A 22,948-nucleotide genomic window follows, 5' to 3' on the forward strand; every position below is an offset into this window, starting at 1 on the left:
AGAAAATGGATGGATGAAAAATCATGTTTAAGATAAACTTGATTATGGTTATGATTATTTTTTTCCAAAATGTAGTCACCATAAAAAACGTGGTGAAGGCTTTCATGTGCCTGGTATCACTGGAATGATAATCCATGTTTTTAGGGAGCTGGTTTTGCTGGAGTCTGTTTATCTGTTATTAGTGCAGACAACACGTGTGCAAGTGTGACCACAAAGATCGCGACCGTGTACACGAGGCACAAGCTTGAGATTGCAGGGATTCACATGACATTTACGCTACAATCCTTAATGAGGCGCAGGGAGCCACGCAAACGCTTGGGGCTGTTTGATGAGCCACCTCCATCAGACAGTGGAACTCAAAGACTCACACACGAGAGCTAAAATAGCATTCTCAGTCTTATGTGTGTGCGTGGTCGCAAGAGAGGAAGTAAAGGGTAAAATGGAAGAAGAGTGCGATACCCTAAGGGTGTCAATAAATCCTGCTGAGGAATGATAACTGAACTCGCCAGAATTTGCAATAAAGCTCTTGCACACACACACACACCATGCATATAAATAGTTGCTGCGCCGAAGCTTCAAAGATGCCCCAGTCCCTGTCTGCACGCAGCCCCCCGTTGGCCAGATAAAACCCAGACAAAGAACAAGAGCAAGGGAGCGAACAAGGAGAACAAATCGACAGCTTCTTCCCTTTTTTTTTCTAGTCCGACGCTGGCACTGACAGAGAGACGCGTCAGCTCAGCGGGTTGCTGTATCTTCACGGGTGTCACTTCATTTCCATGTCTTTCATAGGCTGTCCAGAGAGACACAGCATATTAACCCATAGCCCCCCTACAATGACAATAACACTCCTCAGCTGGCCCCGTACACCTTTCCGATAAACTCCCTCCCTTTCGGAAACAAAGATGTAATATTTTGCAATTCTCTCTGCTGTGCAAAGCACAGCATCACGTCAATTACAAGTATATTCATACTCTTTTTGTTTTAGGCTCTGTGGACATGAAATTTTAGCAACACTCTTACCCCATCCCTCTGCCCATGTAGATTTCGCACCTCTCAAACAGGATTTCCACAGTCCCAGCCTGTCTTCTATGTGTCTGTGATCCCCTGGCCAGCCAGACAAAGAGGTACAGACACGCTGAAGACAGCACTAATCTATTATGACACGCACTGTCCTATGTGTGTTCCCTGTCACTATGAAAATGGCAGGAGGAATTATAACGAGGATGATTCTGCCGTGGTCTTCGCCTCATTGCACGTATCGATCACTCGTTCCTCTGGCTGTCTTCTCTCTGCCTTCACATCACTTGAGAGGCAGCACATGGGTGTTGAGATTAAAAAAAATGAAACCTTAATCTGACGTCGAGGGAATAAATTGGATCAGATCAAATTAAACAACATCTGCAGCAGAACATTATTATTAAAATCAATGCACCAATATGAGTGAAGTCAAACAACAGATTTTTTTTTTTAAAAACGCACTGAAGTATTTCCATTTGCTTTGTTGAACATTGTAGTGGAATGGCTATTAATTTTTTTTGTTGTTGTAATAAAACTATATAACGTGTTGCTTTATTTCTTAACTTTAATGTGAATAAGTCGTTACAGTACATTGGCGGCACGGTGGGGCAGCTGGAAAGTGTTGCCCTCACAGTTCTGATATCCCGCCTGTGTGGAGTTTGCATGTTCTCCCCGTGCCTGTGTGGATTTCCGGTTTCCTCCCACATCCCAAAAACATGCAACATTAATTGGACACTCTAAATTGCCCCGAGGTGTGATTGTGAATGTGTCTGTCTGTCTCAATGTGCCCTGCGATTGGCTGGCAACGAGTTCAGGGTGTACCTCGCCTCCGGCCCGTTGACAGTTGGGATAGGCTCCAGCATTGCTCGCAGCTATTGTGAGGATAAGCGGTTAAAAAAATGGATGGGTGGATGGAAGTATTTATATTAATGCTTTTGTGCATTTTTAATACTGTATTTCTCTTGGTGAGCTATTATTTGTTAGCTCTAAAAAGATTGGACTTTTTGGATAGTGACACAGGCAACATCCTTCCATTTGCCATGTTGCACTTGTCCTCATTGAGGTCACAGGTGAGCCAGAGCCTATCCCAGGTGATATTGAGCGAGAGGGCACATGTACACGCTGAACTCATGGCCAGCCAATCGCAGGGCACATAGAGTATCAATCAAAAGTAAAGTCCTTATTGTTGTATATCTTTGACACTTTTTGACAAAGCATTTCTCAGGATATGTATGACTTCCTATTTTACATCATTCTATGCAGAATTGTTGACCAAAACCAGTCGAGAGTTGGGATCTTACTCGTAGGGATGTGATGGTGGACGGGTCTTTAATGCGGCCATCGTCATCCTTCAGATTGTAGCCCTCTGGCCGTTTGTCTCTCTCACTGATCTTCCACAGCTTCACCGTCTTGTCTGAGAAATGAAGAAAAGAAGACGAAAAAAGAAAATCACTTGGAAAAGTTCTCCCGATACAGTCAATCTTGGATACAAGATAGATGCGAGGGGGCGGCGGCATCCAATCTGGCATGTAGCTGGGTGCGGGATGATGAATGGTGGCACAGAGCGCAATGTCACCGATACCAATCTACAAGTTGATGATGACTCCCCGCCTTGAAAACGCCAGCTGGGTGCATTCCAATTCTGCATCACAAACATCAGTTACATCTCATCTTCTCGGTCCAGTGAGAAAGATGGTGGCAGCACTCGTGTCATTCCCGTCTTTTCTTTCAATATCCGCTGTGTATATTGGTGGCACGGCGGCGAGGCCGTCGCCCCAGGACCCTCCGCCATCTGCCCCGGCCTCCGCCGGCGCGTCCGTAGCAGCCGTGCGTGACGGCCGCAATCTGCAAGACGTCTCCTCCGCGGGTCTCGGCGCGCAAGTGAAGAGATGATATGATTTGATGTGTGCATGTGTGTCTACGTGTGCTGTGGTAGCCATGCGTGAAAGTCCAAATTTAAAGGCTTCTGTTGGTGGCACACGCTCAACTGAGTGGAACGCAAACACGTTCACACGAGCAGGTGAGAAGATACTTTCTGTGACATTAGTCTCATCAAATCCCGTTTTTTTATTTACTGGAATGTCAGCATAAATGACTGACCATTGGTTGAGAGCAGGAAGTAGGCGGCGTTCTGCTGCGGCAGCCATTTGATCTTGTTGATCTTCTCCTCTATCTCCAAACTCTTCAGGTAGTCAAACTCTGGCTCGTGACTCTGAAATGTGCTGTAAACATTGTACTCCCCTCGACGCTGGGGCTGGCTCTTACTCTGCAAAGTTAAAACATATACTAAATAACGACAAATAAGGTACATGCATATTTTCCGTCTTTGATATTAAATACAGTGTGACTGAGCAATCTAACAAGATCAGTTAGTGATGGATGAAACTATAATGGTCATGTTTATACTTTCCTAAGATTTGGAAATTTCCTGAAACATTTTGGGAAGTTTCCACATGAATTTTAGGAAATGATCATGGTTTTTAATTGTCAATTATATTGATCATCCATCCATTCATTTTCTTTGCCAATTATCCTCACAAGGTTCGTGAGGCGGGATGGAGCCTATCGTAGCTTTCAACGGGAGGGAGGCGGGGTACACCCTGAACTGGTTGCCAGCCAATTGCAGGGCAACATAGAGACAAACAACAGTCGCACTCACAATCACACATCGGGGCAATTTAGAGTGTCCAATTAATGTTGCATGTTTTGGGATGTGGGAGTGCTCGGAGGAAACCCACGCAGACATGGGGAGAACATGCAAACTCCACACAGGTGGGTCCGGGATCGAACCCGGGACCTCATAACTGTGAGGCCAACACGTTGCAGCTGATCCACCGTGCCACCTCATACTGATCAACTTATTATTATTTTTTTAATTCAATTGTCTAAGACATGTTACAGACTAAACTGACATTTGCATAATTTCCGGGATATTCCCGTTAATATCTGTATATTTCCATAGATCCATGATAAAAATCGAAGAAGGTTTGCAAAATGTTGCAACACTATGTATAAATACATTTGCGCTCAATGAAATAACCCCCATGAAGCTTTTACTATGATGCATTGCAGTCCTACACTGCCATATGGTAAAAGTAAACTAATTGATGAGTACATCTCTTACAGAATTTTGGTCAGGTAAGTGTACAATAATTAAAAACGCAAACTGGATCATTTTTGTGTGTGTGAAAATTGGAAGTTTAATGCATTTTGGTATATCTGAACAGCAGTGACTGTTTTGAATTCTTTACAATCATTTTGTGGAGTTCTTGACGTCGTCGTTCTGAATTTCAGATTAGTTTTAGAGATTAGCTTCCGTATTTGCTGCGACTTTTTTTTACACGCTTTCAACCCTGAGGTTTATGCGGTGATGCGGCTTATTTGTGCATTTTTTCTCAAGGCCGCAAGGGGGCACTCAAGCAGAAAAGGTAAGAGTGAGACCGGTGGTTAGGGGTTAGGGTTAGGTGGAATATATGTGCCAAGGCAGAAACTTTTCCTGGTCGGGTCCTGTTAGCGCTGCGCTAGTGTGTAACTGTTGTGTCTCAGTGATTTTTTCCAGTATGTTTTTTTTTTTTTTAACCGGCCCTACTAGACAGCGTTAGCACGGCGCTAGCGTTAGCGCGGTGCCAGCATTAGCATTAACGTTAAACTCTGTGTACCGTCTTTCTTTGTAAATATCTCCTGTTTCAATGTGGAGTTCAATGTGGGCCCTTGCGGCTTTTACACAGCTGCGGCGTATGTATATATGTACCAAATGGTATTTCCCTGAAAAATCTACTGTGTGAGGCTTAGAACCAGGTGCGCAATGTAGGCCGCGAATTACGGTACAAATAATCACATTTTCACACTTTAAAAAGGCTGTACTGTATCGAGGCTGTCGAAGTGCACCAGAGTTCCAGCATGATCCGCATTGCTTGGTGGGCTTTTCCTACCTCCTGCTCTCTCTGGAAGACAACCACGCGCCCTCCTTTATCCCCGGTGGCCAGCAGCTCCCCTGATGAGTTAAACTCCACTGTTGAGATAATGTCAGCTGCGGCACACAGAGAAGAGTGAGAGAAATGTCAGTGTGGATGCACACGAGGCGTATCGTCCTCGAAATGCAGACACAAATTAGAGAGTGCGGCAATTTTGAAGAACACTGGCATTAAGTAGCAGAGGACACATCTCAAACACGCTCGCGTAACGAGAAAGTGACTGGCTGATATCCAGCACCATATTTCAGCAATGAGAGCCAAATTTGCCTCAAATAATTACACTTTTGTGTTTTCCAAAATATGTTGCTGTTTTTTTTCTGCAAGTGCCTGATTGCAGCATAGTTGCAGCTTCATCTGCATCTTCCATATTTGGTACTCCAGATCCAATACAAGATCGATATCTTTTGCCGATAAGAGGAATTAGAGATTAAAAACACTGATTGTATTAAGCAATGCCTTCTCTGAGGTTACTAAGCATGATTATTGTTGTAAAGGCGTGTTTTTAATTTGATGACTGTGAGTATATAGTACAGGTAATTCCTGTAACCCATGCCTGAAAATACTGTATTTGGTGATGTCAAAATATCATTCCATTTCCTGATCTGCTATTCCTCACAAGGGTCACGGGGTACACCCTGACCTGGTTGCCAGCCAATCGCAGTCACACTCACAATCACACCAAGGGGCAATTTCGAGTTTCCAATTAATGTTGCATGTTTTTGGGATGTGGGAGTAAACCGGAGAGCCCGGAGGAAACCCACGCAGGCGCGGCGAGAACATAGAAGCTCCACACAGGCGGGGCCGGGATTTAAACCCGAGTGCTCAGAACTATGGGGCCAACGCGCTAACCAGTTGCTCAACCGTACCGCCACGTCAATACATATGTACTTGATTTTTTGCTATTTCTAACTACAGTTCTTAATGCATGCTTAAGATACAGTAGATTTTTCTCTCCTTCTACAAAAAAAACACTGTGGGTGTGATGATTACACATCCCTGAGCTAGTATGTGTGTCACACATTGTACAGCAGAGGCTTCCTCTCTCTTTTAACACTGAAAATTATTTTAGTCAGGAGAGAGAGCAGGAGAAGAGCTATAGTTGTTTCGTATCTCTGCCCCACCCCACCCCCCATCACACACACACACACACACACACACACACACCCTCTGTGGACCTTCTTGTGAAAAGAAGAGGGGGATGTTGCTATGGAGACCATTTCCTTCTCAAGCAGCAGTCAGCGGGGTTGTGTGCGTGTGTGTATGTGTGTGTATGTGTGTGTGCCAATAGACTTTGTTGCTGATGCTAGCTGTAATTCAGCGAGAGTGCAGAAAAAGAGTGAAAATCTGCTACCACATTATGCAAGCGTAGGATGTGATGTCCTCACAATAGAGTACCTGCAGACCAGCTTTTTCTGTGCGTCCGAGTAAAGCTGCCACGTAAGCGCGGTGGAGGGGCCAGGGAGAGGCTGGCTTGGAATAATATCCTCACATATACGCCAAAGAAAAGGTAACGTTCTCAGCCCTGTTGAATTGCATGCCTTATTGTTCAAGCCTGTTCTTGAAGACTTGAGGTGGCGCCATGACTGATCACGTTTCAATCAGGAAACTAATTCAGCTGTCCATTTTCTTTCCCACTTATCCTCACTAGGGTCGCGGGTAGTGCTGGGGCCCATCCCAGCTGTCAACGGGCAGGAGGCGGGGTACACCCTGAACTGGTTTCCAGTCAATCGCAGGGCACATGGAGACAAACAGCCACGCTCACAATCACACCTAGGGGCAATTTAGAGTGTCCAATTAATGTTGCATGTTTTTGGGATGTGGGAGGAAACCGGAGCACCCGGAGAAAATCCATGCAGGCACGGGGAGAACATGGAAACCCCACACAGGTGGGGCCGGGATTGAACCCAGGTCCTAAGAACTGTGAGGCCAACGCTTTTACCAGCTCATCCACCGTGCCGCAAAACTAATAACAGTCTGTATAAAAAAAAACAGTTCATCATGTACTGCACAAGTCACACATGTACTAACAAATGCATCCCCATCTTTGTGTATTTCAGGGTTTCCACCTCACACACACACAAACACAAATTGTCAGAGGAATCAGTTGAGCACACCATATTAAAGCATCCAACATTTTTTTTCAACCTGTTTTAATTCTTGCTTTCTCTCTCGCTCTCTCTCTCCCCACCAATCTTACCCCTCTCCTTTTCTCCTTTCATTAACTCATTAAGTCATTGAGGAGAAGCAGTAATTGATGGACACCATTTAACAAGTTTACACACCAATACATCCTTCAGTCATTTCACAGAAATAAACAGACACCAAAAGTCATTGAAGCTGAAAGTCAAGATGAAACCCCTAAATTAGTTTTTTCCCCCGACTTCTGCATGCAAATGGCTTCAAAGCAGATGATCCATTCTATCTCAGGCACTAATGGAACTCTGGTTTGACGGGTTGCAACCCAAAGTGATTTATACCTTGTCAAAATTTGAGTTGAAGAAGATTTTTATTTGCTCAATGCCCACATTCTGGTCCTGCACACAAAAAAGTGGGGAAACAGGAAAAAAGAATCTGTTGTTGCGTTTAGGATCTTCTTATTTTTGAGCATTTTACTGGAAATACTGTACCCATTTAACAGTTTTTATCCACACACAAGAAAAGAAATACAGAGAAAATAAAGAGAATGTCTTTTGCCGCTCACATCGCTATAACTCAGAATTTGCCCAAGGGTGTGCCTGGTGTTGGTGTCTTAACCTTACTAATGTTTTCTTTTACAGTCAAGTTAGATACCTCATAATAGAGCAATTGCAAGCCAATACATTTGAATTTGTTATTATCTATAGGCTCATGGGAGGTTAACAGTATGGGGGTGATTAGGAAGCTCCCATGTAATTATATACGGAAATGCTCATGCACACACAAGCGTGGTTTATCAGCAGACCCTAGCCAGACAAAAGCCATCAATTGTGGGTCCAGCGAGGCCTGACACGGACAGGTCAGTGCTTCTCGCCATGCTTCACGTGACACACATTCATCACAACGTGTAAATAACAACAGCGTGTTGGACTGCTGCTCTGTGACGAGGTGAGCCGCTATAAATCTCTTCTGGTTTTCATTCAGCCGTCAAAAATGGAATCGCGAGTCCAGATATCTAAATGGAAATACAGATGCAGTATGTATTATTGATTCTGAAATGCAATAGGGAGCCAGGAGAATGAGCAGGGTGCTGGATATCGAATGTATTTATAGACCAGCGTATGCGACGTCCATCGGGTGTAACAGGAAGGATGAGAATTGTTTGTGATGGAGAGAAGGGAGGGAGGAGCGAAAGAGTGATTCGTTACAGGTGAAGATTTGGGTTTGCTCCACTAAGTAGGTCAATAAATGGTAGTGCAGATCCTCTGATTGGAACCGACTGACCCAAACGAAAATGGACGCATCCTGGCTCAGCTCAAGACAACACTTTCTTCTGACATCCTGTCAAGTGCCGAACGCAAAGTGAGGTTTCGGTCAACCTCGAGAGGCGTTCTTGTGTAAAATCAAGCAGGGCAAAACCGTTTACCTGTGCGGAAAGCAGAATTTGGATCGAAATCCGGAGAGGAACACAGAGTCGTGTAAAGCCTTTGTTATAGACGCGGTGAGGACAGGATTAAAGCACTTGCGTTGAGCTGCCTACGTCAAAGGATCAGACTCATGGGGATAATTCACATCACGCTCTCGTTCCTTCACTATGACAACCAACAGCATGCATGCCATCTGATTTTTCCGAGTATTATCAAGGGGCCCAGGAATGCAAGGTACCTCCAAATTTAAAGGCCCCCAAAAGTTTACACAATTCACAGACTAACCAAAATGTGGATAATCAAACTTGAAACTGCCAGTATGTATTCAACACTCTTCACAACAGGTCAGTTCAGCTGGCATTGAAGGATTGAAAGGTTTTTGGGGGGTTTTACCACCAAACAAGGGACCATCTAAGACAAGGGCTATGAGAAGAGGAGCATGACAAGAAAATAAGAAGGAAGTCTTTGCAATTTTACTCCATTCAAATCTCATTTATTTTGAAAGTTCTTTAAAAAAAAATGCAACACAACATCTTAATGATCAGAAGGGCTCCAGCAATTGTTTTGAACTATTGATTTGAACTATGGGTCTAGATCTATGGACTGCGACACCACATCAATACTTTCATTACTTGTCCTCAGGGCTGGTTTTCAGACTGTCGACCATAACGTACGACAAGATCACCTCGGAAGTGTATCGCTATTACAGCCTCAGTACTTTCTAGGTTTAGCTCTTATCTCTTAGACAGGATGCAACATATATACCGTGGTAAAGTAACTGATGACTATTGTAATATCACTTGGAGAGTCCCGCAGGTATCAGGACTTGGCCCTGTTGTGCTCAGTGTTTATATGCTGCCACTTGGTGATGTCACACACAAATACAGTATAAGATTATCTTGAACTGTTTTGCTGACAATACGCAACTATGCATGCCATTAAAATTCTGTAACCTATGCGATGGCTGTAATCTGGAGTCAAATACAGTAAGGGTCTCCTAAATGCATCTTGCCACTTTGTTTTAAGAAAAATTCAATTAATTCTTCATGATTTTCACAACTAATTTGCACACAATCGCACAGAAATAAATCACCACCAGGCATGAATAAAATATAAGTAGCACTGAATTGCATTCAAAGTGGCTCTCATAGCGATAAAGAAACTGAAAAGACATTGAAGTCCATGGCCCAAATTTATCAAGCGTCAGAAACCCCAAAAGTGCGTGTAAGGCGTGCGTATGAACATTCCCAAGCAAAGTACACGATTTAGCCAGCTGGACTCATGCATGGGGAAGTGCATAAATCACACACACAGCTCTTTCCATGCCTGCACAAAAAAAAACCTAGCGATAGAACAGTAAAACTGCAAATTGAACGCATCAGGAGAGTCACCAAAGCCATCTGAATTAATAGGAATTCCTAAATCCTCCCACCATCTCCATTTTTCCTATTGTAGCATGAAATAATTGTTTCATACTGTACATTTTGGTTTGTTTGTCAGCACTGCTTATCCTCACTAGGGTAACTGGCATGCCGGCAACAATCCCCGCTGAATCTGGGAGAGAGGCGGGGTACTGGTTGCCAGCCAATCACAGGGTGCATATCAACAACAACAAGAAAATGCAATCGCATACACACCTGGGAGTTATTTAGACTCTTCAATTAATGCAAGGTCATGCCTGTTATTGGAATGAGGCAGATAAACAAGCACTCGGAGAAAAGCCACACAGGCACAGGGAGAACACAGGTGAGGCTGGATTTGAACCAGGATCCTCAGAACTGTGAAGCAGATGTGCTAACCAATCCTCCACCATTTTGACCATTTCTGTCATCCATAACATTAAAATTATAGCTGGGTTACATTTCCACTTCTTTTTCTGCCAAGAACTCCAGTCATTGTCAAGCCCACAGAGACATTGTCTTTGTTTGTGCTGCTTTTCGGAGAGGAATGTCAATATGTGAATTTTTGAAGGGGTTGTTGCTCCCATATATGGTCATCTGAAGGCATTTTTTCAGTGCAAATGAGGCTCAGCAGTTCAGAATACTTGAGCCCCTAAAATCACTCAACACAAATCAACTCATGTACTAATTGCTGGCAACAAAAGTGATTACACTCCTAAGTGGAAAAAGCCCTACTGTACCGCAAGTGTTTATATTTTGTGTGGCCATAATTATTTTTCCAGGTCTCATTTAATACTCTTTGGTGTGGAATTCCCATTTACTTAAAATAAAAACATAAAATGCTCTCTGTAAAGATTTAAAAAAGAAAAAGGTCTTATGATTGAGACGGGAACATTTTGTTTGAAAATGCACCCAAAATGGAGGTCAACCAATGTACTGGAACAAATTGTGTTTGGGATTAACAGGTCCACTTCATCACACGTGCAGTATATTAAGCATTATTGAATCTTTTGTTTTTCTGTCGAAAATAAACAGTTGATCACAGCCTCCATTGAGAGCTGTATTACAATAGAGATCAATTAAAACTTTGAACAAACCCTGCAGCTAACCAACTGGTTTGGCAACCGTGCGATTAAGGGCTTTATTAAGCTTTATGAACTCCACACAAAGCCAAAGAGCATAAAGCAGCATTTTTTTTCACGAGAGGAGCACGACTCTTAGTAAAGATCTGATGTGAACAAGCTAATTAACCTGGTTTCTCCTCGATCAGCCCCATGAGAGCATGGCTGCGTCTTTTGTCCTTTTGTCTGTGTGTGTGTGTGTGTGTGTGTGTGTGTGTGTGTGTGTGTGTGTGTGTGTGTGTATGTGTAGGCCCGTGTGTGTAAGTATGTTCGGCATTGCCCTACTCTAGAGAAATAGGTGTCACTACGTCATTCAATGCATGGCAAATGGCGAACTAACAGCACAGGACAGACATTAATTAGAATGAAGTCGATGATTGAATCAAGCACCCATCAAACACCAACAAATCTTCCAACCTTTCTTGTTGATATTGCATTGAAATTGGAGGGAGTGGAGTGAGGAGCAGTGCATCGGGGGGTGTGGGGGGGGGAGTAACGGGGGACATTGAATTTTAATCCACCAAGAAAACAAAAGCTCCCCCCACGCTTTCTATCTGAAATCCTTTCATCCTGTTTTCAAGGCTGAAGCAATCAAAGATGGGATGTCAGTGGGAGAGTCGCAAATCATCTTCCTACATGGACATAACCACCAGAATATAAAAGAATCTGTGTTGGTGTCCCATACGAACGCAGCGCCCTGCTATCAAAATGTATCATAATGCGCCCAATTATGAAGTTCAGAGAGGTCAAACGTTGCTCAGCCTCTTGGCTGTCAGCACGCTGAAAGACTCCCACATGGTGAAGCCATCACAGCACCTCAGCATAGCTGACCAGGAAACTGCAGCAGAGCTGAGAAAAAAAAGATAGATATGTAATCACGCAGCTTTACAGCCACTGCTATACTTTCATAAATTCTCATTAAATTTTCATGGCGCTGCAGACTTAATATGAAGCTAATCAGGGCAAGAAAGCAGCTGCTGAATAAGGAGTGTGACTTGCCCCAACTTCACAGCTCGCCATTAAGCGCCCACCCCCATTACCCCTGTAACGCACGCACATTTTATTCGACTGGCACGTTGTGGTGAGGCGAGGTCTTATGAACGTTTGGTGGTGAATAATGGATGGGACCTGGGGGTGTAGTGGGCTAAGTCTTTTCATGCCGGGGTCCTAAAGTGTAGCCCCAGGCCGTTTGCCTTGGCACAGGCGAGCTGAGCTGCACTCACAAGCGGGACCAATAAGAATTGGGAGCTCTGTGATATGAGCTCTGCCTCAGTATTCAGTCAGACGAAGGGTTCATATCACACATTGCCGCATAGTCACATGAATAAGCTGCAAACATGAGAGAAAGTGGGGGCGGGGGAGAGATGGAGGAAAAGATTACGTGTGCTACCAAGAGATCTTTAGGTCATTGTTCCGTAAAGGAGTCAAAATCAATAGCGAGGCAGACATTAGGCTGGGTCCTGCCTCACAGCAAGGAAACAATTTACATCTTTTTTTACCCTCTTAAGGTGATAGTATTAAATTGATCACTGGTCTGCGTTGTAGGAGAACAACATTAAGTCGGCACACACATTAACAGCGAATCATGCAGTCATGGGTCCCAGAACCATCTACGCAGTTGCCATTAGCGATGGATGTGTCATTTGCAGGTGGCTGCTGGTGAATATGGCAAATGACACCATCGTGTCATTTTCGTTCTTTGAAATAATGATGGCGTTTTGACAGGAGACGTGACTGTGAATGTGTAGTTACCGACATTGCGTCTCATCACTGTAACTGCCCACACACTCAGCCAGGCATGGGATTGGTGCAAGGCAAAGGTCAGCCCCATTGATATCATTAAAATGTGACATCATTACAGGGTCCTGCTGCTCCGGGCAAGCACTGCCTGGAGGAGGGTGGGGAGCCGTCGGAGGGGATGGGGGGGCCCATGATAGTTTGCTACATCATCTCTGTGTGTGTTCTGAAAGAACCAGGCCTGTGTGTGAATCATGAGGCTGGGATGTAGACCCAGACACCTGCTCTTATAATCTCTGGCTGCAGTCTGACTTCATATCACTTAAAGGGAGCAAGCAATAGGCACACGCCCGCCCATTCATGATATACGAGGTGCAGCGATCATAAATTACAGCAATAAAATTCAACAAAAGTAAGCTTGGCGTGTTTGAAACAAGCACAGATGGTCCACAGGCCAGGCAGTCGTTGACAACCTGTGTCCCTTTCATCCACTTTGACTTGAGTAGAACAAGGAAATGACTCTTTTGAAGGACTCGGGCGGAAAAAGCAACCGGAAGATGCTCCGGTTTTTCATCAAAGATATCCATCACATCCATCCCCCACTTCTTAGTGTCCTCGTCTGTGTTGAAACAAGCAGTCAGCCAGTACACTGCATTTCAAGCTTTGCAACTTCTGCAGGATTTAGGGTGCGGCCTCTGACCCATCATGGCAAACCTGCACAACCCCAGCAAGAAGCGAACATGCAAAATGTAGTGTTGGTGTCTTTAAAACTAAACTACCGGAAGGCTTTGAGGAGCTTTGGTATGAAATAAAAACATCATGAAAAAACATTGGTGCTTCAGTATATAGGGAGAATGTACTTTTAAATAAATAAATAAATAACCGTCAAAAGCACTCCAAAATGATGCATGACAAGATAGCAGCACATTTAGTTAATCACTGCAAGTGAAAGTTATTATTGTTATTTTCTTACTTGTCCCACATCAGCCATGAAAATGCAAAACAATCTGCATAATTAGCGAGTATGCTGGCAGAGCAGTCCTAACGAGACACGTGATTTGATTGATGAATGCCTTTAGCTTAAGTTAAATTAAGTTGTTTTTTTTTTTGGGGGGGGGGGTTATGTTGAGCAAACAGCTTGCCGAGCTGATTGGTGGTTACATGAGGGAACTGTTAAGCATCAAACACCTAACAAGCAGATAATCAAGAGGCCGATCTGTGGTCAGGGAAGACAACACGCACGCACGCCCGCGCACGCAGGCACACGCACACGCGCACACACACTATAGAAGCGTCACCAATTAATGCTCTGAAGCGGAAATAACAGCTTTTGTCCAGTGTTCAGTTATCAGTGTGTTTGTGTGTGCATGAGAGACCTTGAACGTTCATCGGTTCCATTTTCAGTGAAACGATGCAATAGATTCTCCATTTTTTTTTTTTATATATTAGCGGTGAACCAAAGGAGAGGGGAGCGAGACACCAGTCGGGACAAATTTAGACTTGAAACTATAATTCCTTGTTGGAAAATATTTGACATTTTTTATTCATGAGCTTGACGACATCACGTGTTCACAATCGAAGATTTTAACGCCTTTTTCTCTGTCTAGTCCACACATGTTAAAAAGGCTTGGTCATCCTAAAATGGCATGACTGGAGCGCACTTCATCATCACCATTCCTCCATTAGGCTACTCCGGGACGATGCTCTAAATTCTACCTTGTGTCATTACATTGTAGAGCCACTGCCCAAATCTTCTGTTTCATTCATTTAACAGTGTTGCTGCTGGAACAGAACCACGCCAACCAGGTTTAACATGGAAATACCTTCGGTTGCATAGTTGTGGTCGCGAAGGAAGCTGCTGTTGATTTTGCGGGTGTCGCTCTCCTCCTCCATTGGTGAATCGGCTGCTTCGGGATCCTGACAGCGGCAGACCTCTCTCCCATCCTGGCCCGGTTCCGTCAGCAGGTGCGCCGTGGAACCAGCGGGGCGCTTGTCATTGCGGTGGAACCACTGCGATCAAATAGTCGACTCACTCAGGTGATCAAACGGTGCCGGGTGGCGATTGCAGATTTTTTTCCCCCCCTCCAATCGCGCTGGTTTAAAATGTTGTCCTCTCCATCACCTTAATCTCCATTGAGTGACGTGAAACCCCACCCCCCCAAAAAAGAGAGAAAAAATGTCATGTGAAGCCAGGTGCAGCGGCGCAACTCGTAAATCTGTCCTCCAGGATTTGAGTTCAGGCCGAGGATGGCTCCGCTGCCCCCTCCCAGTGCCAGAGGGGCGGGCGGGATTATGCGTCAACACCGTTTGCACACTTCCGAGCTGCCAAGTTCGCCACCTCTCGCGGTTCCGTTACTCTTCCTCCCAGCCGAGCGTGATCGTCCTCCTTCTCATACACGGAGCGGATTCAGTGTGCATGCCACTGCCTCCGCACTTGAGCAGCGAAGGGCCCCTCCCATGCAGGGTGAGAAACGCACAGACTCACAAGTTGCAAGTGACTCTCGTGCACACCCAAAGAAGAATCTAAAAAGCTTTCATGATGAACACCAGTCACGTAAATGCGTGTTAATCTGACAGCAGCCTTATGGCTTGGTAGCAGGTTGCCTCTTAAACCATCACATTCGACCATTTCCGAAAACCCCGTGCGGGTTAATTGTCACTGCACACTTCTAAAATTGATTTATAGATAATAGCATTTAAAAAAAAAGTCAGGGTGTGAAATTTGTTTTCTTGTGGGTTTTTTGCTCCCAGTGGGCGGGTTATAACATTGAAACGACCCAAATAAATAAATAAATCGCAAATGGTATAACAAAGGGCCAAAAATCACCATATATAGTCAGTACCACTTAAAAAGGTCTTTGGCGTCCACTTCAAAATCACTCAGATCTAGGAGGGGAATTAAACTCTGAGGTGTTATAAACGGTCAAACAATTTAGCACACTGAAAAGTCTCTTGAAATGTAATTCCTTCATTTTATACATTTTCGCTCCTTGCGCATTGACATTGACAGCTTGCAGTTAATTTGTATACCAATATGCATATGCATTTAATACACCAAATATGAATTTTGTCAAAAATATGAAGGCACATGGGCTGCATTTATTTCACTTTGGTCACTTCGATATGATTACCAGTGTGTAGCACTGTTGTAACTTTTTCTTAGGAGACTCATAAACTGTATTTACAAAGAAAGAAAGCAGCAGACAGCAAAGACAACTGAGGCTTTCGTTGGAGTCTATGCTAGATCTTGCAGGACAGCCAATGCGTTCAAATAAATCAAAGCCGAGAGGCTTAGAAAAACAGACAGAGAGAAGACAGGCATCTTTGTTAAGAAAGGAAGATGCAGAAGAAGACAAAAAAACTAAGGAGCCAAGACGCTGATTAATTACATTAGTAGAGCTGCCGTCTGCGCCTCCTTCAAGAAAGATCTCATTTACAGTTTAATAACAGCACGATTTGCGTTCCCCTGGACGTAGCGAAATCTTTGATGGCTCTTTGTGCATGTGAGAAAAGCATAAGTCCCTGCTCTTATCTACTCACTTCAACCTAAATCTCTTCGCTTCCACAAAGGGACCGGGTATCACCCCCTTGTGCAAGCCCCCAGTGCACAGCAGCAGCAGCAATAAAGGGATTGGGGAGCCCCCTCTCTTAAATGCATTAGCTCTCTAATCCACAGGACCATTTGCACATCAGATCTTCAGCTCCACTTCTAATGGGGATCTGGCTGTGAGGAAGGCAGAATGTCAATGAAAAAAAAAAAAAAGAAAGAAAAAACCTTCCTACGACCTTCCTACATTATGCTATTTTACACACCATCACCCTTCACCTCCACTGGAATACATTACAGGGAATTATCCACGGAGGGAATAATGAAAGCTGTTGGAGAATTGTGTGGTTGTGTGCTTCTCTCTCTACATCCGTTTGCTCCCCTAATGAAATTTGCGGAAAAAGCCATCCATCCTTGACCTCCTAGATCTGACTGAGTGGTCCGCGGTGTTTCCCGTCTCTATCAATATTTAAACAGAATCATTCTAGAAGGACAATAAGGATACTCTGCCACTGAGAAGTCAGCTTAGCTGCACACCTGAATGGAACCGAAATCAATGAGACAATGGATTTGATAGAAAGCAGTTACACGCTTGGAAGGTTCATTTTTGTAAGAGTAAAGAGAGAGCTGTGGTGTGTCTGTGAAAGACAAATAAAGGGCAGATAAGGACGTAAAAGGTACAGAATTATGTGTCTAAGGAGGGATGCTTGCATGGAGCCAAAGCCTGGAATCAATGTCGCCTTGCTTTGCACTTACGCCTGTATACTGTATTTCAATCACATCTCCTCTCATCCATTCCACCCACCTCCACCTCCACCCCGCCAACCCACTCCACGCATAGTTCTCTGGAGCCAATTCCGAATGTGACAGCGGAGAATAGCCAACAAACTAAAGGGAAGTGGCTAAGAACAACAACGCTGTGCCTCGTAAATTGTCCCCCTTACGTGACCTGAGATCGATAACCATTTTCCCCTGAAGGATCTCAAGTTCTGCATCTCGTGGCTCATTGCTGCCTCCCGGAATTGCTCATTGCACTGCACGTCCGCTGGGTAAAGACCTGTGACAGCGCACCTGTACGGCCGGCCCGTCGTGTTTCACGCTTGCAGGAAATGCTCAGGGGGGAGCACTCGGCAAATGGAAAGCGTGTCCTCAATTCTCCTCGACAAAGTGGGCTAAATTAGATTCTACCGATCCAAACGTATAGGGAAAATCACGGGGCAATGATATTTTAGTCATGCCCAATTGCTTTTCTTGATGTGTGGTAATTGCTTGACTCCGGGATGCTGGTGAAAGGCCACAGTCTGCATACCAAGTAACATACGTGCATGTCGTATATAGGCGTGGATATATCAACACTGACAGCCAACATTTGCTCAAGATTTCATCCAGTTAATGCAACAAATCAATTTAAGAACCATGGGCCCATAACCATAACAACATACTGTATATGTAGATATTCTCAAAATTTTACAATATAAAAGCCAATATGTAATACAATCCTGAAAGAGTATGCACACCAGTCACTTCCATCCATCCATGCACAGAAAAATTCCTCTTTAGTTAATCTAACATATGTTTTTGGAATGTGGATGAAAACCACATTATGCAAAAAAAAAAAAAAAAGCCCACACAAGCCCAGGGAGAACATGCCAACTTCCCTCAAAGGCTTGAACAGAGATTCAAACCCAAAACCTGAACCACAACAGGACTCTATGAGAGGAGATCCAGTGATCCAGTGTGTGTCCCAAATTGTTATGTAAATATTTTTCTTTGATTTTGCTAAATAGTTGATGCAAATGGCAGCCAATGTCATTTTCATGGCATCACCCTATACATCCATCCATTTTCTTTCCCACTCATCCTCACGAGGGTCATGGGAAGCGTATGAGCCTATCCCAGCCGTCAACAAGCAGGAGGCGGGGTACACACTGAACTGGTTACCAGCTAAACGCTGGGTACATCGAGACAAACAGCCACACTCACAATCACACCTCGGGGCAATTTCGAGTGTCCAATTAATGTTCCATGTTTTTGGGGATGTGGGAGGAAACCGGAGTGCCTGGAGAAAACCCACACAGGTACGGAGGGAACATGCAAACTCCACACAGGCGGGGCCGGGATCGAACCCAGGTCCTCAGAACTGTGAGGCCAACGCTTTTACCAGCAGACCCACCGTGCCGCCTCAACCTGCACAGTAGTTTGTTTGTTTGTTTTTTAAGATATAGAGTACGGCATATCCTCATTATGCATTGACTCAAAATTACAGCAAAAATCAGTGCAAGCCAATCACAAATAGTGGAAGAGGTCACAGGCCACAAACCCCAGGTGGGTCATATTTTCAAAGATAAATTAAATTCTTTAGTAATCCCGAGAGGGGGAAGAATTATATGGTGGACTGAGAGTATTGGGTTCAAATGTAAAACATTTCATATCTGTTTTTAATACTTCCAAATTTATATTCGAGTACATCCACGGAAAACAGAAAGCCTATTTGTGATAGCTTTTTTTTTTTTTTTGGCAGGTTGATGTTCTATTAGGTTTTGTGACAATAAGTGTAAAAAGAGAGGCACTTTGTCGCATGGGTTCTGGGTGAGATACTGTCTCTCCACTGTGTTATCAAACAAATGGGGATGATTATGATTTTTAAGCATGAGATTCAACCAGCAAACATGCATTGGCTCCCATTAACTATGCAACCCACCCTGGCATTTAAAGGAGCTCAACACATGGGGGTAATAGGATTGCCCTGCCAGTCCATCTGTCAGGGGACCGAGCAGCAGCAAAGCCTAGCGAGCAAGCACCCTGGCCCGGATCCACCTGCTCATCCTGTTCTAGCTTTGCACTTTGCTCGGGAGATATTTACTCAGCACTAAAACCAAACCTTTGTGTGCACACTCGGCCAAGTGTGTAAAGGTGCAGTTTTAAAAAGAAAAATGCCGTTTGTGAGCATAGAAATGAGATCAAGTGCTGTTACACTGTTCTGTTAAAAGAGTAGAGACGGAGATGCATGGCGGTAGCTGGTCAATGAATAGAGTAAGGCGAGGTGGGGGAGGTAAGAAGACGGAGAAGGGGAGAAGCGAAAGACATCAAGGGATGGGGTGGATAGTTTGTGTGTGGGCTTTACATCAAGCGTACAGGCTGTGGGTAAACCTGCAAGCTTTACTCTTGCTGCCATTCCAATTACATCAGCATGTGACTAATGCTGTATTGCTCAGAATCCTCAGACTAGCACGATTGTTTTGTTTTTTTCTCCACTGGCTCTCCTTTACCCTCCCCCCAAAATCCCCATTCTGAACTCCCTTGATAGTGAATTAATTGAAAAGAATGCATGTACAATCATTAGCTCAGGATGGAAGATTCTGGGACAGAATTCATCAAATGAACGATTTGTACAAGTGTTTTTGGGCTTCAAGCGCCCCCCGTGACCAATAAAATATGAGCGATAAAACGTAATTTGACAAACAATTTGCCCTAAAGCTGAAAAAGCATGCACACGCTGTGGATTTGGGGGAATATAGACTCAACGTGCTGAGTGGAAATGGTGCCACTTAAGAGGGAAGAAAAATCATTTCATTGCACCACTCTGGTTGCTAGGAAACTGCAATTCAACTGACATTGGAATGCAGTACAACAGCTGTCAACATAATTGGACAATTAACAACATAAAATGTCTTTATGTTGTTCATATTCATTTCAATGAAGGTCCAAACATGTCCCAGCATGTTTTATACCGGTCGGGTTAATGGAGTGAATATGAAGTACATGTTCTCAGAGCAATGGGCTTTCATTAGTCAAACAACCAGTGATGCGTTCAGGGTAAAGGTGCAGACAATAGTCGGAACCATTTGTGTGTCCTGAAATACGTGGACAAACTGTGCATGTTGCTAAGCCTGCTATATTTATCTCTGTAGACGGATGAAAGATAGCCAAGTGGAAAGTAGGTTAAGCAGGTTAGAGAGTGAATACAAAGCCGCCTCCCCATTCAGTACGTACAGTAAATGAACATGCAAATGCACACTGGGTTCAGGACCGGGGACAGTTCTGCTCATGGCAGCAATTGCAGAAAATTCCTGATTTTGAAACATCAGGGGGAAAAAAAAGTGTGTATGAAGATTCCCTTATTTCCATTCTGCGTTCAAAAAACATGAGTTCTTAAACAAATGTGTGTTTTGAAAAAGACCGAGGCCAATATCCCAAACCACAGTACTGTTAGAGACAAGACATACCACTTTTAGTCAATTTTTTTACTTTGATTTCTAAGCAAAAAGTGGCGATACAGGTGCTGTAATGTGGCACTGAACGCAATTTGCTTCACAACTAGCGACAGTTTGTCAATTCTTCCAAAAAAAAGAAAGGCATCGAGGTGTTGATTGCAACCCAGTTGAAGCTCCATCCATCCATTTTCTTTGCCGCTTATTCTCACGAGGGTCGCGGGGAGTACAGTAACATATCATAACATATAAAAGAAAATAAAAGATTTGCTGAGGCTGGTTAGAATGGCCCTTCAACCGAAGTAAGACACAGCAAGAATTTTGGGAAATCGGATGATGCGTTCCAGACGAATTTAATTTTTTTGTGCTGGAAAAAAAAAAGCTTTTTTGGTGAACATCTTTGTTATGATATAAAAGTGTAAGTTATCTCTTCGTCCGTCTCATTTTAATTGGGGAAGCCCTCTTTCAGTTCCAGAAAATAGATCTACCAATCACTTATATGGGCTGAAATTCCAAGACGTCAAACTGTCAGAATTAGACCGGACTTAGAACTGGAGACTAGTTGGCGACCTGATGGCGGCTCACCATGTCCCGAGGGAGTTGCAGTGAAATAAAAAATGTTGGATTTCATTGGAAAGCTTTTGGTAATACTATATGGTCACTCAAGAGAAACCCCACAACAGCTTAATGTCAATAAACAACGATCAATCACTTCCTGGATTGATTTGTTCCTTTCTCAGTCCAGTTGAGTTCATCCGTGAGCGTGCGAGGTGACATGAGCTCAGCGCGGAGGCACCGCTGAAGAGCCTCACTACGGATGACGGTCCATTAAAATGTGTCTTTTATTTGCAGGCCGATAAATTGAGAACGCTCGATGGCGCAAAATAACGTCCTCGTTACTGTAACGGGTGCTAATGTTCGTACCACTGTAGCTGTGGGAGGGGAAAAAGACAAAATGAGTTTTTCCTCAGAAGAAAATAGAAAGCTATTCTAAACCATAGGTGTCAAACTCAAGGCCCGGGGGCCACATCTGGCGCACCACATGATTTTATGTGGCCCGTGAAGGCAAATCATGTGTATCACCTTCCACGGTTTTTATTCAAATCTGTATCATCGATCCATGCACCCATTTTCTCAAGGGTTGCGGGGAGTGCTGGATCCCATCCCAGCTGTCGACAGGCAGGAAGCAGGGGACACCCTGTACTTGTTGCCGGCCAATCGCAGGGCATCAAATCTGTACCAAAATTTCAAATTGTCATATCATAAATGATAACTGATACATTGCAAGCATTTCTGTGTTTCCAAAGACGAAAAATAGTTGAAAAAGCCATTACCCTTGATTTCTGGTTCCAAAACTAATTCATAAATTTCATTTGTAAATATGATTAGGCGATTAAAGATTTTAATGGTTTCACAGTCATAACGGCCCTCTGAGGGAAAGCATAACTACAATGTGGCCCGCCACAAAAATGTGTTTGACATGCCTGGCCTAAACCCGCAGGACAGGGAAGCAAATCTCTGCTTCTGTAATTCTCATTTTATATTCTGCTTGAAGAACAAAGCAATACAAAAACAATAAAAAAATCTTTGATCTTTTTAACTAAGTTAAGAATGGTCTTATATATATTCAACATGAGGTATTCATGTTAAAAGCGGGTCTACGGCACCTGCTGCCACCACCTCCCCTTCTGGTGGCGACATGCTGCCAGAGAGGTTTTCCCTGCAGCCATTTAGTCATGTTCCAACCAGCCCCATGTGACCGCAGAGCATGTTCTCTATGCACCTCAGCCCAAGACACTCACACACACCAAAAAACACAATACTCTGCTGCACCAGTTCACAAAGCACTCTGTCAACAAAAAGGCAAACACTTGCGAGCGTGTCTCATTTAGAGGCTGTAATCTTCAGGAAAATCCCATTTGGCAGAGCAGCTGCAGCATGGATCACATATAGTCTGTAGTTAGGGTGCCCACAGGGTGGCAAGCTGTCTGGCCACACTTTTCCCTTTATTAGGGACACACACACACATAAATTTGAGCTCAAGATGGATCAGCACCACCAGAGATAAATGACACTTGTTTTAATAGAAACATGTTGTGGGCTCACAGAGACAGATTCTCATTGCGAACGGATTCCATTTTTATTGCTTATGTTATTGATCTGGCATGAGGGATCACGGTTGCAAAGTCACCTCGGGGACTGATTATTTGAAAACTAGCACTGTGTGAGCAGAATTGCTCCAAGCAGGGTGTGTGTCCATCTGTGTGTTTGTCATCATGGTTTTCTGTCAATGAAACGTTCTCATGTATCACTCATAGTTGGTTGGAAGTGCGTGTGTTACGTGTCCCTCTCTTTGAATCTTTGTCATTTTTTTTTTT

At 43.9% G+C, this 22,948-nt stretch overlaps 1 protein-coding gene across 2 annotated transcripts in view; it reads right to left on the minus strand.

Annotated features, from left to right (window-relative positions):
* ppp2r2ba (protein phosphatase 2, regulatory subunit B, beta a) overlaps nt 1-22,948 on the minus strand; it is a 44,089-nt gene that overhangs the window by 7,088 nt on the left and 14,053 nt on the right. Inside the window, exons 2-5 of one of the 2 annotated variants that reach the window (XM_061835094.1) lie at nt 14,636-14,822; nt 4,950-5,047; nt 3,118-3,283; nt 2,319-2,431 (exon numbers count right to left, since the gene is read on the minus strand). In XM_061835094.1, coding sequence (XP_061691078.1) covers nt 2,319-2,431; nt 3,118-3,283; nt 4,950-5,047; nt 14,636-14,705 — 447 coding nt within the window. In that variant the 5' untranslated portion in view covers nt 14,706-14,822. The remainder of the gene's footprint in view (nt 1-2,318; nt 2,432-3,117; nt 3,284-4,949; nt 5,048-14,635; nt 14,823-22,948) is intronic. The other variant, XM_061835093.1, reaches the window with a different exon arrangement.

The sequence above is a fragment of the Syngnathoides biaculeatus genome, chromosome 11, assembly GCF_019802595.1.
Source record: "Syngnathoides biaculeatus isolate LvHL_M chromosome 11, ASM1980259v1, whole genome shotgun sequence".
NCBI lineage: Eukaryota > Metazoa > Chordata > Actinopteri > Syngnathiformes > Syngnathidae > Syngnathoides > Syngnathoides biaculeatus.